This window comes from Mytilus californianus, unplaced genomic scaffold (genome assembly GCF_021869535.1).
Source record: "Mytilus californianus isolate M0D057914Y unplaced genomic scaffold, xbMytCali1.0.p SCAF_5, whole genome shotgun sequence".
NCBI lineage: Eukaryota > Metazoa > Mollusca > Bivalvia > Mytilida > Mytilidae > Mytilus > Mytilus californianus.
The window spans coordinates 10,855,966-10,869,321 of record NW_026262701.1 but is presented as its reverse complement, the minus strand read 5'-3'; the positions used below and the strand labels follow the sequence as shown (position 1 = coordinate 10,869,321).

The 13,356-nt window shown below is 32.6% G+C and overlaps 1 protein-coding gene across 1 annotated transcript in view; it reads left to right on the top strand.

Moving 5' to 3' along the window:
- Nucleotides 1-10,548: 10,548 nt before the first annotated feature.
- Nucleotides 10,549-13,356, top strand: part of LOC127701814 (GLIPR1-like protein 1) — a 42,750-nt gene continuing 39,942 nt past the window's right edge. The window contains exons 1-3 of the mRNA XM_052205780.1: nt 10,549-10,797; nt 11,795-11,924; nt 13,122-13,228. Of these exons, the coding sequence (XP_052061740.1) occupies nt 10,549-10,797; nt 11,795-11,924; nt 13,122-13,228 (486 nt within the window). The remainder of the gene's footprint in view (nt 10,798-11,794; nt 11,925-13,121; nt 13,229-13,356) is intronic.

Below are 13,356 nucleotides of genomic sequence, written 5' to 3'. Positions count from 1 at the left end.
AACTATTCAAAACAAAACTCATTGAATCAGTGGAACCAAACATACCATGAACACTGCTATCATACAAACAAAGATTACCAGAAATAAATGAAACTCAGAAGACTCATTAACAAGAAAAATAAACTGCAAAAGAAGAGAAAAGATAAAAATTACTAAATACAAACAGCTCAAATCACAAGTACAAAAAAAAGGGTGGAAATACATCGAGAAATTAATATGTGACTTAGGGAAGAGAGGCGAAAGATACCAAAGGGACATTGAAACTCAGAAGTCGAAAATTAACCGACAACGCCATGGCAAAAAAAGAAAAAGACCAAAAGACAAACAATAGAGCACAAATCACATGTACAACATAGAAAACTAAAGACTGAGCAACACGAAACCCCACCAAAAACCGGGGGTGATCTCAGGTGCTCTGGAAGGGTAAGCAGATCAAGTTCCACATGTGGCACCTGTCATGTTGCTCATGTAAGTACAGACCCGGTGATAAGTCTTATCCGGTAAGTCAAATTCGGGAAAAAAAGAATGGGATTGTAGTTACAACAGTTTTTGGTGGGGTTCGTGTTGCTTAGTCTTAAGTTTTCTATGTTGTGTCATCTGTACTATTATTTGTCTGTTTGTCTTTTTATTTTTGGCCATGGCGTTGTCAGTTTGTTTTCGATCTATGAGTTTGACTGTCCCTCTGGTATCTTTCGTCCCTCTTTTGGAACATATTCGTCATCATCTGTGAAGCAGATATTCCATAACAGTCAACCAACTCGTGATGGCGTACGTAAAATTTACAAAGGGATGATTTCAATTTCATTACTAGGAAATCTTGGTTTAATAGCTTCCTTGTGAGCAGCAACCCTCTATCAAGTAAATAACAATAGGAAATACAAGCCCTGGAATATCGTATACGTATCAACTGGGATATATATACTCCATATGCAGGCGCTGCTAGAATGTTTCTACATAGAAATGGAAATTTCATAATTGTCGTAAAGATTTGTTCTCAAACGACCCTCATTGTCAATTTCTAGAATAAGTCAAGACACGAGGCAGCCTCCACTGTATCTGCTGTATCCTTTATCTCTAGTTCGATGAGATACTTGCGTTCAACATAGTCACCTTGAACTTTGAATCATTTAGTGAGAGGACATCATCTATATAGCGGAAAGTGAAGTTAAAGGATAATGCTACCCTCTTTTCTTTCTTCCTTAGAAGCTCCTGTATGAAGTCAGCCTCATGAATAAAGGAAAAAGTCGACAAGAAGAGGAGCACAGTTGGTTCCCATGAGAATGCCGATTGTTTGTTGAAAAAACACGCCCTCCAAACGTAAAAGATATGTTGTCAATCAAGAAATCAAGCATCTTGATAATGTCAGTTTTAGAGAAGTTTTGTTTGAATCAGAGTGACGTTTTACAAAATACGAGTTATCCCTCCCTATATATATAGCTAAGACAAGATACTTGTATCTACGTTGACCATTCTATTTTACGAAACAAAGCAGGACCAACTCTTTCAATTTGTCTTTTACTTTGGAATGAGGAATACTTGTGTAAAGTGTAAATGTTTTAATACTATTGCAAGATGAAAGAGTCTTAGATTGTATATACTCTAACAGATCTTTGGAATATTTTAGTATCCACATCTGATTCACACCACCTCTAGAATAGGTAGTTTCACAACAACTTAAAAGCCAGGCTTTGATTGCTGATAGAATTGATGTTGATAATTTAGAAAGAGGTTTCGTGGAGCAATTGGAAGACCCAACAATATAACGTTGTTTGTTAAGTAATTTAGGTATCAAATGCAGTGAAGGAATATCCAGTTATTCATCTTTGGTTGAAATTCCAAACAAACATAGAAACAGACCTATGATTATCCAAGATGTCCTCCTTGGTAAGTGTCGAAGGGGTATATGTTGAGTTTCCAAGTAAATTGTCAATACCTAATTCATTTATCAAGCAGTGATTTACACACAGAAACGATGTTGGTTAGGGCTTTATCTGCGAGGACAACAACATATTTGTCATGGATGAAGGACAGGTGTTTTGCAACAGTTGGGTCTATAAAGATTGATGTAGCATGTGTATCCATAGATCAATTCAGTTTTATTATTCTGATTGTATCAACGACCTCACATGCTTAATCCATTCGGAAAGAGTATTTACGCCTTCTTTCTCGCGTGTAACCCATTACCTGGCATAATCCTCGACTGAATCCACCAGTACTTTAAAGTGGTGTTTCCAATAGATGGATTTAGGCTCACGGTATTTCGGGCCTTTGGAAAACAAATTTCGCAGAAAAATGTTATTGACAATGTTTATGTCACCATTAATAACGTGGCCAGTCGGATTATATATGAGTAGGGAACTAGTACAGGTGCAATCAGGAGGTTTCAACTTGATGTCGTCAATATTGAGATCCTACAACACGTGTTTGTGATTGAAAATTTTAGTTGCAATTGGTTTGGTATAGGTATAAGAAATGATAGGTACAGACTGATCTTTAAAATAGGGAGGTATTTTCAAGTGAACTGATTTATGATGAAGGATATTGCGCAAGTTGATGGCATCGAGACCTTTGTTGGCAAAGGAAAAATTTAGAGAGGATCTGTTCTCCTATTCATCTTTTCCAATGCGAACTGGTTTGAAAAGTTTGTGACTGGCAATATCCGATATGAAAGCTGCAAGTTTGTATTGGTTTGAATAGGGTTTTGTAGCAGTGGTTTCCAAACATATGGTGTACAGAGATTATTACAGGATTAAAAATCTCAACACCTGACATAACAAAACTCTCATCCAAATATTACAGGATTAAACATCTCAACACCTGATATAACAAAACTCCTTAACTACATATAAACCCTCATAAAGCCACCGGCCCAGACAATATCAGCGGCCATATCTTAAAAGAAACGCAAGAACATATAGCGCCAATTCTAACAATCATATTTAAAATATCACTCGAAACTAGACAAACACCACAGAATTGGAAGCATGCCAATGTTGCAATGTCTTCAAAAAGGGCGACGAACGCAAAGCTGTCATCTTCAGCCATTTTCATTGACTTGCATCTGCTGCAAGTTAAGGGAACATTTTGTCATGTTACACATAATTAACCATCCTGTACAATCTCCAACAGCTAGCGCTTTAGACACTTTCGATCATGCGAAACACAATTACTATCATTTATTCAAAAACTATTAGCTGCAATGTGGACTTACATTAAATTGGATCTATGCATTCCTTTCAAACCGCACTCAAATATTTGTCATGGATTGAAAGTCATCAAACACCGTCCCAGTCACATCAGAGGTACCCCCAAAGTACTGTCTTGGGCCTAGTTTTGGTCTACATAAACGACCTTCCAGACTACCTGAATCATAGCAAACAAAATGCAGCAGCAACGTGGAGACAGGACTAGTTGGTGGATTTCAACCCGACAAATGCACAGTCATATCTGTAACGCAAAAAAAAAAAAAAAAAAAACAAACCCTAACCGTTTAAACATAACTACACCCTTCACAATCATACATTAGAATCAGTATCATCTGCTTAATACCTTGGTATAACACTTCAATCAAATCTAAAGTGGAACAAACACATACATACTATAACATCTAAAAGTAACAAAACTCATGGCTTCCGAAAACGTAACATCAAAACATCAAACCATCATATCAAGAATCAGGCATACCAAGCATTTATCTGCCCGTAACTTGAGTACTCTTGCTCAGTCTTGGAGCCACACACAACAAAATCAATATCAAAGATTGAAATGGTCCAAAGGCGCGCTGCTCGGTATGCTTGCAATAGGTTCCATAATACAAGTAGTGTATCTGACATGCTAAACACACTTAATTGGCCACTATTATCAGTCAATAGACTGTGCACTAGCTACACTTATCATGATGTATAAGATCTCTCATTATCTAGTCGCAATTCAATCAGACACCATCCTTTTACCTACAGATCCGAGAACCAGAAAATTTCATCATTAACTCACTTTTAAACATTTATATACATCTAAAGATAAATACAGGCACACATTCATTCCGTTTACAATACCACAATGGAACACATTAGTCATTGCGATAGTTCAGTTTCCGGGAATAGACAGCTTTAGAGAACAGCTCACTTCTCCTTTCCCTATACTCTCATTTATATATATACTAAACCTTTTGTACATAATTTTAAACCACTTAAGTCGTTCATCTGCGCTACCAAACAATTTGTACAATATATCATTGAGTTTCCTTATTTTCATTTGTTGATTAGCCTTTGTAAATAGACCCCGTCTGCAACAGTAATTAAACATCAGCCTGCTTGATGGTAATATATACTTAAAGAAGAAACGATTTTGTTTATCTTATTTGGTGTTAATTCTTTAATGTGGATTGTTTGGACTTGTAAGGGACAGCATAGTTCTATAAAATGAACAGACGGAAGGGCAGATAGATGAACGCTTGCCCTTCGGCTTAAAAATATAAAAAAATTTACTTTGAATTCCATCAGTTGATCAGCGATACATACCTGGTATTCCATATGAACAAATAGGTTTGTATGTTTTGATGTTAAAAAAGAAAAAAGAAGATATTTTACACATATTTTGTTGTTCTCATCTAAAATTCCTGGGCGTAAAACAAGAAATGATGTATACACCATTATAAAATTCAAACTGACATATTTTCCGTGCCTTCATTATTCATCGTTCATTCTGCGTACATGTTCCGTTCATTTATGGTCCATTCACCGTACGTGCGTTTATCATGATCGTTCCGTGTGTTTTCTTTTCAACATGCGCTCAACATTCATTCATGTAACGTGCGCTTATTGTGCGTTAATCCTTAATAGTGCAATGTGCACCCAACGTGTGTTCATTCTTACTCGGTGATATTCATTCAGATGAACGCTTGCCCTTCGGCTTAAAAATATAAAAAAATTTACTTTGAATTCCATCAGTTGATCAGCGATACATACCTGGTATTCCATATGAACAAATAGGTTTGTATGTTTTGATGTTAAAAAAGAAAAAAGAAGATATTTTACACATATTTTGTTGTTCTCATCTAAAATTCCTGGGCGTAAAACAAGAAATGATGTATACACCATTATAAAATTCAAACTGACATATTTTCCGTGCCTTCATTATTCATCGTTCATTCTGCGTACATGTTCCGTTCATTTATGGTCCATTCACCGTACGTGCGTTTATCATGATCGTTCCGTGTGTTTTCTTTTCAACATGCGCTCAACATTCATTCATGTAACGTGCGCTTATTGTGCGTTAATCCTTAATAGTGCAATGTGCACCCAACGTGTGTTCATTCTTACTCGGTGATATTCATTCAGCCTTTTATTCATTTTGTAACTTTTATGATTACTACCAGTCTTATATAACCACTGAGTACTGATTAGAAAACATTTTTGAATTATAAGATATTCTGAGAGTATTATTTTTTTCTAATCTACGTGTTTATTGTTTGTTATAAAAATAGGTTAACTATTGAGGTTTTGATAAATACCATAACAGATGTCCCTTAGTTGTGCGTCAAATTTGTCTCATTTCCTGATAGTAAATTGTATAGTAGGATATTCCATCAGGAATATACAATATTATAAAATTACTGTCTTTTGATGAGGTAAATGTGTTGTTTAATTGACTTTTGAAAGACTTATATTTACTAAGGTAAAAGGCCGAAGTGAATAACAGTTTTTCAAAAGTCAATTAAACCACATATTTACCGAAACAAATTGTTTTATTCCGTAATCTGAGAGAGAAAAAGTATGTAATGACAATTATCATCAAAACACAATTGTACATCAAACAATTTACCATAATTTATTCACGTCAAAGCACGCGACGATTTGCACGTTGAATATACTTTTTCCTCATGTGAATATGCTGTTTTATTTAAAATCCATTTCATATATAAGAAACTTTTAAAGTTATATTTATATGGAATAAACAAGATTGTCAAGTCTTCAAATAATTAATGTGGATTGCAGATTAAGAAGTGGAATGTCAAACTTTTATTCGTAGTGACTATTTTAACACTACATGTAATATATATTTTCTCGTAAATAGTATTTTCATTTTCTAATTTAATTTTCATATATACTAATATAAAATAAGTTTGTGGCAATTGCAAAAACATAAAATATATTTTAAGGAAATTTATAAATAAACAAATATAAGATCAGGTAAATATATCAAGAATCCAATAAGTACGATTTTGATCCAGTCATGCTGGATCTATGTGAACACTCCGGATTTTAAGATGGTGCAGAATTCTGAATTTAAGGCTTATCACGAAACTAATAATGTGTTTATATGACTTGCAGAAAGTTTAATCATCTATTGCCAACTTTTAACATGGTATTTGTCCTTCAATTAAGAAAAGAAAGGTCGAACAGCTACTTAATTCAAGATATACACTTGCATATATAGTTTCGTTGTAAATAAAAAAAAATGTAAAGGTTTAAGATTATTTGAAGGTTAAGGAGAGCATACCGCTTACATGTAGCACTGAAACCTTATAACTTGATTAGTCAATTCATTTTTTTCCAGTGCAACTTTTCCCAACCCTTCAAAGATTTTATCTAAATGATATCAAGAGTCATTTCCAAAACTCCTTTGTACATAGGTTCTTTTAGAAGCATTTCATGTATGAATGTTGATTTTCTACCTTTTCAGCAATTGATTTTTTTAATCTTAAAACAAATGTGATTCTTTAATATAATGCTTGGTGGAGGTAAGTTTTTTCTTAGATGGTGCTGCATTTTTCTCATAACCAAATATAAACAACATAAATGCTTGAACACTGTTTCAATAACTGATACGTTAAAACGCACGAATAACTTCTAATACATTTGTAAGAGTTCTAAAATGTCCTGTACCAAGTCAGGAATATGGCAGTTGTTATCAAATAGTTCGTTTCTATATATGTTGGCGTTTATTTTTGTTGTACTTCATTGTTCCTGTTGTTCCTTTGTTTTCCTCTTAAAGTTGATGTGTTTCCCTCGGTTTTAGTTTGTAACCCGGATTTGTTTTCTCTCAATCGATTTATGACTTTTGAACACCGGTATACTACTGTTGTCTTTATGTATCCCATATCCCAGGTCTATCCACTTAACAAGGGTTCAATTATTTTTATATTTATCGTAGAATCAGGTTATTCTAGTCAGTTTAGCCTGTGTCTTGTTGAACTCTTTTTTTCATTTTTATATCTGCATTGAACATGAATAAAAATTGCAAAAATTAAGTTATCTTTTAGGTAGTGTTTAGTATAATTAGAATTTATTTTATTTTCGGAGAGGACTATCTAAGTTGTGATAACTTGTGTCTGATCTTTTTTGTTATAGGTAATAGCAAATAAAATATGTTTTATTTTTAAATTATACGTAATATAAGCAATCCAAGTCATTCTCTTTATTATTACTTTTAATATGACCATACATGTACCAGATGATAGCTTAACTATTTACTTAACTTTATAATTGTTGTTATGTTACAGTTACAGTAAAAACACTCTCACTGCAATTATCTAACAACTAAAGTGTAGCATCATTTCTTCAAGAACGACTGCTAAAGGCTCTGCATGTAAATATATATCTACAAAATACACAACTAAATCTCTAATTCAAAAGACCCTAAAATATCTTTTTTTTTTGGGAGACCCTTTCTGAAAGCAATGATTTAAAGATATCCTTTGTGTGTATAGCCACCTTTTTGTATTCTGAAATATGTTATCACATTTAGGAGTATGAACGGCATTAACAGATGATTTAAAATAGCTAATATTTTCTATGATTTTTTCTTTTAAAATATGAATTTTTCTTTTTGTAGGCCTTCGAAGAATTTATATTTTATCAAATGTATGCACCAATCGGATGCCAACGCCCACTTTAAATGACAGAACTTGTCGACTTTTCTTTAACAGTTATACTACCAATAATATTAAATCAACATGCCATGTCAATTAACCGATTGTTTTTTTTATTGGGAACTGTGAATATTTGATTTCTATTTAATTATAGTAATGTTTCCAAATATTTATTCTAATGATCTTATGTAAATAAAGGCAACAGTAGTAAACCGCTATTCGAAATTCATAAATCGATTGAGAAAAAAAAAAAAAAAATCCGGGTTACAAACTAAAACTGAGGGAAACACATCAAATATAAGAGGAAAACAACGACACAACAGAAACTGAACACTAAAATAAAATGTAGCATTATGTTACATTATGTAACACTTTTAATTATAGTATAAAAGTATATTCAACTATAAGTCGAGATTTGCTTTAGTAAATAACCCCAGCTCGATATTTGTTTTCGTTAATAATTTAAATATCTGTTGTATGTTTATCAAACATTTATTCACCTGTTGAACACATATGAGTAATTATCAAGTTTCAATGTTTTCATATTTTTCGTAGAATCAGATTATTTGGACGAAAAATCATGTTGTTATCGCAATTTTGGTCAGAGGAAACGTTAGGTAATTCTGGTCAGTTGAATGGGACGACTTAACTGCAGCATGGGTAGAGTCTATAAGAGTACATGTAAACTCTGATATAAAGGAAAGTTGTTAACTGTAGGGACTTGCGATATGTGAATATACACAATGCTCAGACATTTACTGAAATAGGTATCAAATGAATTTTTGTCAGATTTCTCCCGTATACACCATTTTTTACAATAGGATGAAAGATCATCTTAAATGACCCGATGACACTCTTTCCTATTTATTTTCGACGGTGGGCAATATTTTGGTCTTTTTATTCAGAAAGCTTATAACCTCTCGGTCTTGATCGATGTTGAGGTATCCTTTAATTACATGGCCATAGGGATCATATCGAAACTTCAATGTTTCAAAGTCTCATGTTGAGGGAACATTGTTTTTTCTGTACTGACATATGATGTAACTGACGTATAATTAAGAATTGAACTTCTACTGTTGTTTTTTTTTATACGTATAATAAATAACAGGTGTACCTATGTTATCAAAATATGGAGATATGTAGGTATAACGTTTTGAATGGTAGAGTCATTAAAAATACTAGACAAATTAATAAAATCAATATCTAGATGTTAATGTATCTTATTTTTAGAAATTGCCTTTTATGGTCTTCAGGTTTGTCAATATAAGGCAACAGTCTGTAGGGACAAAAAGCTGTTATGATACGCGCGCACTCATATTTTGGACTGACAAACGATATTGCGCCACACCGTTATAAATATGATGTAATTAACTAATTGGTATTTGACCCAGTTTGCATAATAATTGATGTCTACCATTGTTTTTGAATATAGATAAACGATCACCAAATGTAAAATTAGAACGATGTTTATTTCGTTGATTGCGGTTAATGCGATTGCCATGAGACCTAGCTATGATTACGTTGCCTTTTATCAACAATAGTCATGCTAGCAATAGAGGAGGTTTTAGATATGTTTCCTTGTTATTATCATGTAGACCTAGGGGATACACTGTCTCTAGTCGTTTTATTCAAGACAATTAATTTGCAAATTTTATGGGAATCTTTACAATTGTTTATGTAATTGTCATGGTGATTTCTGGACAGTTTGAAGCGGTTGGAATTTTATAAATTTAATATTATGTTTATGTTTTTCTAAATGTTGGTAAATTAAACTTTTTGAATTTCTTAGGTCTGTGGAAGCGGTATAGATGTTCTTGTGGTGTTCGTTAAAAATGTCACATTCAGTTTGTCCTACATATTGAATAATACATTTCGGTTTAGGAAATGTTACAAGATATATGACACTTTGGGTTTTTCAAGTAATGTTATAGGAAAAGGAGAAAGAAAAAGCTCTTCTTAGTATTATCTGAATATAATCTGGAGCAGATTTGTCATTTTCTTGCATTGCACGGGAATATGTGTGGATATCCACGTCCGTTTTTGTTGAATAATCTAGTTTCCTCATTATTATATCATAACAATTTTTTTATTACATTGTGTCCTTTTGAACACGTTGTTTCTGGGGTCAATAAAGCATCATACATCTTGAATCTTGATAATGTTTGACTAAAGCTTAACAAAAGAATATCAAGAGAGTACATTATTTGTGCAATCCCCGAATGAGGAAAAATTTTAACAGTTTAATACGGAAATTGGAGAAAAAAGTGATGATTTATTTTGAACATGAATCCGAAAGAAGCTATCGGCATTTCTTTAGCTAAGAATTATTTCAATTTTGATCCAAAATAACTTAAATATAAAATGTGAATTAAATTAGTGTATCCCATGTTTCTTTAATACAAATTCTATCAAATATTTCTTTAGAAACGTAGACTAACAGAGTATAAAAATAAATAAATAATAAAGTTTGTTTTCATATGTATGCAAATCCAAAATGTTCATTAAAATTTTAAATGCAAATTTAACTTTTAGGAGGAACAAATAGAATTAGTAGCATTTAGTACAAATTAACAATAATGACCAAATATGCGTCATAACTGACCCACAATTTTTGTATTTAGTCCACAATTATTGGTACTGAACTTCAGATTGGAATCCATTCTTACCGAAAGAAAATGAATTTCCAATTAATATTTCTGACCACTTGTGTTGTTGTTACCTTCAGCTCACCAGTAGAACTTGAAGACAAACTACGCACACTTTTTGCTGATGAAAAAGAACTAAATTTGAAAGGCTTGGGAGTATCAACAAGAGGAACAGGTACAGGAAGTTCATTGTCTAAAACAGAAAGAAACACAATTCTCAAGCTTCACAGAGAGGCTCGTAACAATGTTCAGCCACCAGCTTCGAACATGCAGAAAATGGCAAGTATAAACATTATTTTCAATATTTTTTTAATTTTTGTATTTGTCTTCTCTTACAATAAATCTCCTGTAATCTTTGCTTAATGTGTTTTGCTAAAAGCAAAACAAAATTTTCGAGTATAAATCAAATTTTCTTAAATATGTACTTCATAGTAGACCTCAATAACATTTCGCTGTGATATATATCATGACCGATAAGCATGAATGTAATCTTGGTGTTCCAGGAAAGTTGTAATTAAAAAAAGAAAAGACCTAATGTTTGGGTGATGATTTATATGGATTAAACACATTTTTTTTCTAGAGGTTATTAATGTGTAAACTATGTCGCTGACTCACAAATTTAACATATCAGTACATTGGACATTTATTCAGTTTGGAAGCTAATCAACACATCAATTAGATCAAGCAAAATAGTATCGTACGTTTATATTAGTACCACGTGGTCATTACCGCTGCTTGTTGACTGGCAGTACTCGCGGTTACATAAAATTGGTGCTTCAGTACACAATTTGACTGCATAATTTCATTGAATTATTATAAAAATCTACTAAACTTAGGCTGCAAATCTCCATTTGGCATTAGATGTATTTTTGTTTGTTAGTACTTTCTTGTTTGGTGTTCTAAAACGTTTTATATTTTGACTTTCCAAAATTTACATTAAAATCGTAAATGCAAATTTAACTTTAAGGAGGATCAAACAGAATTAGTAGTATTCAGTAGAAATTAACACTGAAATATTTTAAATCCAAATACTAACGTTGAAAAACTGATCAAACTAAAAAGGACCTCACTTTAATCATATACCACACATCGTATTTTATTCATATTTGCATAAATTGTACATACATAAATTTTCAAGAAAATTTTGGATGTGCATACATACATACTAGCCTAATACATGTATGTGTATATTAATAACTTCATTCAACCATTATTTTTCAATGCATGTTAATAAATTAAACATTGACTGTTTTGCCTTTTATCGTTTTCTCTGTAGACCTGGAGCAAACAACTGGCTTCTGTAGCCCAGGCTCACGCTGATAAATGCATCTGGAGTCACAACAGCGAAAGGTCATCACAGGCTAGCAGTTTCAGTTACGTCGGTGAAAATCTGTACGTTACAACAAGTAAGACATTTTTTTACCAATTAACACTGACATACGGTTGGGGTTAAAATCTTTTGGACGAGGTTAAAGAGGCACTATTTGGCACCTGAAATATATTGAAATTCGTCAATTCTTTCAAAATAATGGTAGTTTTATTGATAAATTAATAAATTGATATAATACCGACATCTAGTTGCAGTTAAGTCCGTAGTGTGGTGATGTGTGTGAGATAAAATGTATAAGCGTCAGTTCATTTAAATGATACCATAAGCCCGGCGGGTAAATTGTATCTTTTTAATGTACAAACGGTTATCAACCGGTCTCTTTTACTTGTCTGATGATAATGCTATTATAATTGTGACGACTTATTCAAAGAACAGCAGAGTGGATTCAGGATTTTTGAATGGAGGGCGTTAAACGAACGGAACATAAACCGACAAGCGGAACCAGTTCAGAAAATTTTATGTTAAAAAATTGTATAATTTTGAGTCCCCTCTACGACTCTTGAATCCGCAACTGAAAAGTATAAATGACAAGGTTTTGGCAATTTTTTTTTCATCAAACACCAGAACTTTCAATCCTGGCGGCAAAAAAATATGCAATACACAATTCTAAAACATAAATACAAATATTTGACAAATATATATCTTGTTAACCTATGAAAGGTGTTATTCTATAGATTTATATCACGTTTTGATATTCGTATTCAATGGGGAAAATAGTCGCCTTATGATACATTCTTCCTTGATTGAACACATATCTATATAGGTATGTGACTTATGTGTCATATTTTAAACAATGCTTTTATTTATTATCGGAGATCCAAAATTCAAAAACAGTTATGAAATTAAAGTAATTGTAAACACATGAAAGATAATGGATTTAAGACACATCATATGCGCTAAATATTGCAACAAACAACTCAAAAACGGTCTGATTCGATAAATGTACTCGGACGTGACCAATAAAAAGAGTATTACAGAAACCCGTGTCGTGCTGATTGGAATCGAAATAGAATTTAATATTATTACCACTAATTCCGAGTAGACTCTCAAGTACCCGACATTTTCCTTTCTCTATTCTCTTTACGAGTATACATCTATTAGACAGTAATTCAAAGCACAAATAACTAAAACACATCTAGAGAGCAACATACAATCTACAATAGTAAACAGATCCATAATTATCATTTAAATATATTTATGAATTTGTTCATAGGTTCTTATGAATATTTGGACAAAGGTGTTGCATCATGGGTGAATGAAAAGAAAGACTATGATTATGCTTCTAATTCCTGCAGTGGAGTGTGTGGACACTATACACAGGTGAGAATTAAGTATCAATAAATGTTTATTCTTACTGGAAAGAAGCAATTGTGACATTATATCACTAAATGCATTGAACTGGGTCTAATACTTAAAGATGTAGGAAACTGCGACAACCACAAGAAAAG